The sequence below is a fragment of the Phalaenopsis equestris genome, unplaced genomic scaffold, assembly GCF_001263595.1.
Source record: "Phalaenopsis equestris unplaced genomic scaffold, ASM126359v1 Scaffold001081, whole genome shotgun sequence".
Lineage (NCBI taxonomy): Eukaryota > Viridiplantae > Streptophyta > Magnoliopsida > Asparagales > Orchidaceae > Phalaenopsis > Phalaenopsis equestris.
In genome coordinates, this window is record NW_018165520.1 from 488,077 (window position 1) to 491,742 (window position 3,666).

Genomic DNA, 3,666 nt, shown 5'->3' on the forward strand with positions numbered 1-3,666 from the left:
AAGGCACCGACCCAACACTAAAAACCAAACATAAGGATGAAACTAACGGAGAACTCTAACTTAGGATAAAAATCAAATGCAAATCCTTAAACTTAGAACTTTGATTCTCAAATTGATTGATAAATATGAGATTGAGCCAACTTAATACTAAAATATTAATAAACTCACCAAAATAAAAATCTAAGATTCAACAAATTAAATAATTAAAATCACACCTAAGTAGATCAACTGTGAACCATAGGCTAGTCAATTTAGAAATGAAACCTAGGATCAGACATAGTCCTAGAATAATCTATGTTTAAAAGCCTAACAACTTACTCGATAACCTTAGTTAATGCTAGGGATTATGACATATAAAAACCCAATCCTTTGCCCCCTTTGACTAAAACAAAAACTAAAGGAAGAAAAAAAAAGCAACCCCAACTAATCTTTCCATAATTTTCAATACCGGCTAATCTGTTTTTATTAATGATTCAAAAATGCTTTCGTGAAGCCGAATATATTCTCCCCCTGATCTGATGCCAGATGATATGTATTCTAGCCTCCATTTGCTGCGTGAAAAGCCCCAAGTGCTCTTCTGCTACTTTTGAAATTTGATCACGAGAGTGGAGTTGCGTCCCACTCAAATTTTTATCCATTTAAGACGAACAATTCCAAACAAAACCTGCTTTCGAACGTTGTGCTAGATAGAGAATCTACTTCCACACAACTTTTTTTCTTCTTTTTATAATAATAGAACAACACTAAGTATTGCAATCCTAACGCTGAATGAAGGTTACATGAGGTCGGTAGGAGCGCCTCTGATTGTTAACCTGCAAAGAAGAACATAATATTCTTCTGATGTTAGAGAAATTTTATGAGGTATGGATGGAAGAAAAGCATAAAGTATAGCAAAGAGAACTTACAAGCTCTTTTCACAAAGGAAATGAAGACCACTAAGAGAGCCACCCCGGCCAATATGCCCACTATAATTGCCACTGTCCTTCCAATGTCGTCATCAGTGTAATCTATTCATAATCAAATTAGAAAAACCACTTAGAATTAAAGAAGCATTTCGTATCTACTTTTTGCTCAAACGTCTATCCACTTAGCATAAAACGTAATCATGTTCTGAACAAAATATGCTTGTTAGTGAGCGTAAGGAATTTTTGCTTTTAGTTGAATCTGACAAGACGGAATAAATGGATGCTCTATATTAAGGAGAAGATTACAGTGAAAATTTAAATCTTGTTTCTTTATAAGTTAAAGGAGTACGTTCATTTTCTTATAGGAAGGTTAGCAAAAGAAAACGGCTATTTGTCAAACAAAATCTACTTTATTTGCCTCTGGCTCTCTTTAGCTATTATGACGTTAGGTTCCCCAGCAGAGAGTTTTAGTTATCAGGAGAAATTAGTCCGTATGGACACCGCATGCAGAAATTAGTCCGTACGGACACCACATGCAGAGATGCATGCGGTGTCTGATCTCCACCGTCGATCACCGCAATCTGAATTTTTTTTTTAAAAGAAAAAAGTTGAAAGTGGGTCCCATCGAAATACATCTTTGCGGTGATCGATGACGGAGATCAGACGCCGCATACATCTCTGCATGCGGTGTCCGAATGAAATAACTTTTCTAGTTACAGGTAAGTATTAGATGGATATATCTTATTAAAAGAACAATATAATTGATCAGAAATAATCCACGGAAAGAAAATACTAACAAAGAACAATATATATTATGCATGATGCTCAACTAATAACAACTATAAAAACTCTCATATTTTTTAAACCATTGATTAAATCTTCATTTAACAAATCATTTTACAAAATTAGGTTAGGATTTCATGCCCCACTTTTTTTATTTCAGGAAGTACTAGTCTTGTTGAGGAGAATTTATTCCATACGGAACAGTTACGCAACACTGCGTGCAAACTTCCAATAATATACCACCACGTTAAGGTTATTGTAGTGAAACAGCGAAAATTATTGAGGGGTTATTAGGGTGTTATTATGAGGTTATTGTGGGGTTATGCAAAACGCAGAGATTATTGGGAGGTTTATTAGAGTGTTATTATTAGGTTATTGTGGAGTGTAATCTTGGAGGTTTATTGAGAGGTTATTGGAAGTATAACAGTAGAGGTTATTGAAAGATTATTGCGGCGTTATTAGAATTAATCCTTCAATAACCCCCCAATTACCCTCTCAATAACTTCCGCGGTTCCACTTCAATAATCTCCGTGGGAGCTGGACCCGATATAACATATATGACGGCATATTATTGAAGTACGCACGCAATGCTGCGTACGTGCTCCGTATATAGTAATTTCTCCTCTTTGAGGCAGCTGCATGAAGCTCCTAATTAAAAAAAAAACTGTTTTACCTATTATAAATTTATTTATTTTTTTAAATCACAGCTGAAACTCTAATTTTCTCAAAAAAAAAAAAGGTAAAATATATTTTTAGTAAACATAAAAAAAATACGGTACAACCCCAAACCCACCGGCAACAAACCTGCTGCCGCAGCGGCGCGAGGATAATACCCAGACGCCCAGAATCGCGCGTAACACTGCTCCAGAAACAAATCTGCCGCAAGCGACGCGCCGCACATGCTCTTAAGCTGCCCCACAGCCTGAGCCAGACAAGTCGCGCAGTCACCAGGACTCAAATCTCCCACGCACTCCGCAAAACCCTGTACTTTCCCCGAGCTACTGACCTTAAATCCCTCCCCGCTCCCTAAATCATCAAGCACATCATCCCGCCGCCTCAAGAACTCCCCCCCGTCCCCTCCGCCCAACTCACTGCTGCATCTCTTGTACGCCACCGATGTGTCCAACTTCCCCAAAAAATCATCTTTGCTGTAGCGCACCAGACAACCATCCAGCTGCAGAGCCGCCGCGTAGCCTTCGGGGCACACGAGCAACACTTGGCCCACCGCGCTCTGGACGCAAGAGGAGCACTCGGCGGCGCTCAGGTCATGGCGGCACTGGTAGAGGCCGTAGGCGGAGGAAGAGTTTCCGAAGGCGAAGCTGTTGTAGGAGGAGGATGTGGCAGAGTTGGCGAGGGAGGAGAGGAGGGATTGGAGGTTGGATTGGAAGGGGGTGTTGGATGGGTATTGGGAGGGGAAGCAGGAGGCGTAGATGAAGCTGTTGCTGGCTCGAACTATGGAGGTTGTGGAGAGGAGGATGGAGAGGGAGAGGAAGAGTTGAGGTTGATGCGAGGGGAGCATCATGTCTTTGTTCCGGAATGTGTATGGAGTTGATGAGTTTGGGTTTAATGGAGGAAAAATCACCGCAAGTAAAGTTTGTGTGCGGCATGTGGACCCATAAAAATTTAGAGTGAGCTTCATTTTAAAAATAAAAAAATAAAAATATGTATTATTTCAGATAATGGAGCGCTCTTAAGGGAGGGAGAGCTCTTAACAGAGGGAGGGGGACACTGTAAAGTTCTGATAATGGAGTTTAGAATGGTATTAAATTCTCAAATAAAAAGGCATGGTAAGAAAATTACTTGAGGACAAGTAATAGTTAAGTTTAGGGGATTTTGACTCAAGGAAAATATGTTGAGATTTTCATACCTATTTTATACTATTTTTAATGATATTACACTTTAAAGAAATGTATTTTTGATGTTTTGTTGCAGGAATGATGAATTAGGGTCATGTAAGCAAAAAGATACAAAAAAGAGC

General features: G+C 39.2%; 1 protein-coding gene across 2 annotated transcripts; it reads right to left on the minus strand.

Annotated features, from left to right (window-relative positions):
- Positions 1–335: 335 nt before the first annotated feature.
- Positions 336–3,307, minus strand: LOC110033042 (cysteine-rich repeat secretory protein 15-like). 2 transcript variants are annotated; one of them, XR_002294918.1, is made up of 3 exons: positions 2,482–3,307; positions 906–1,007; positions 336–812 (listed from the first exon to the last, which is right to left on the minus strand). XR_002294918.1 is itself a non-coding variant. In XM_020736895.1 (3 exons), the coding sequence occupies exons 1-3, from the start codon at positions 3,208–3,210 to the stop codon at positions 808–810; spliced, it is 825 nt and encodes a 274-aa protein (XP_020592554.1). In that variant the 5' UTR covers positions 3,211–3,305; the 3' UTR covers positions 338–807. The 2 variants fall into 2 exon arrangements, 1 of the variants encoding a protein (XP_020592554.1); XM_020736895.1 differs by having other exon boundaries at positions 338–812; positions 2,493–3,305.
- Between the last annotated feature and the right edge of the window lie 359 nt (positions 3,308–3,666).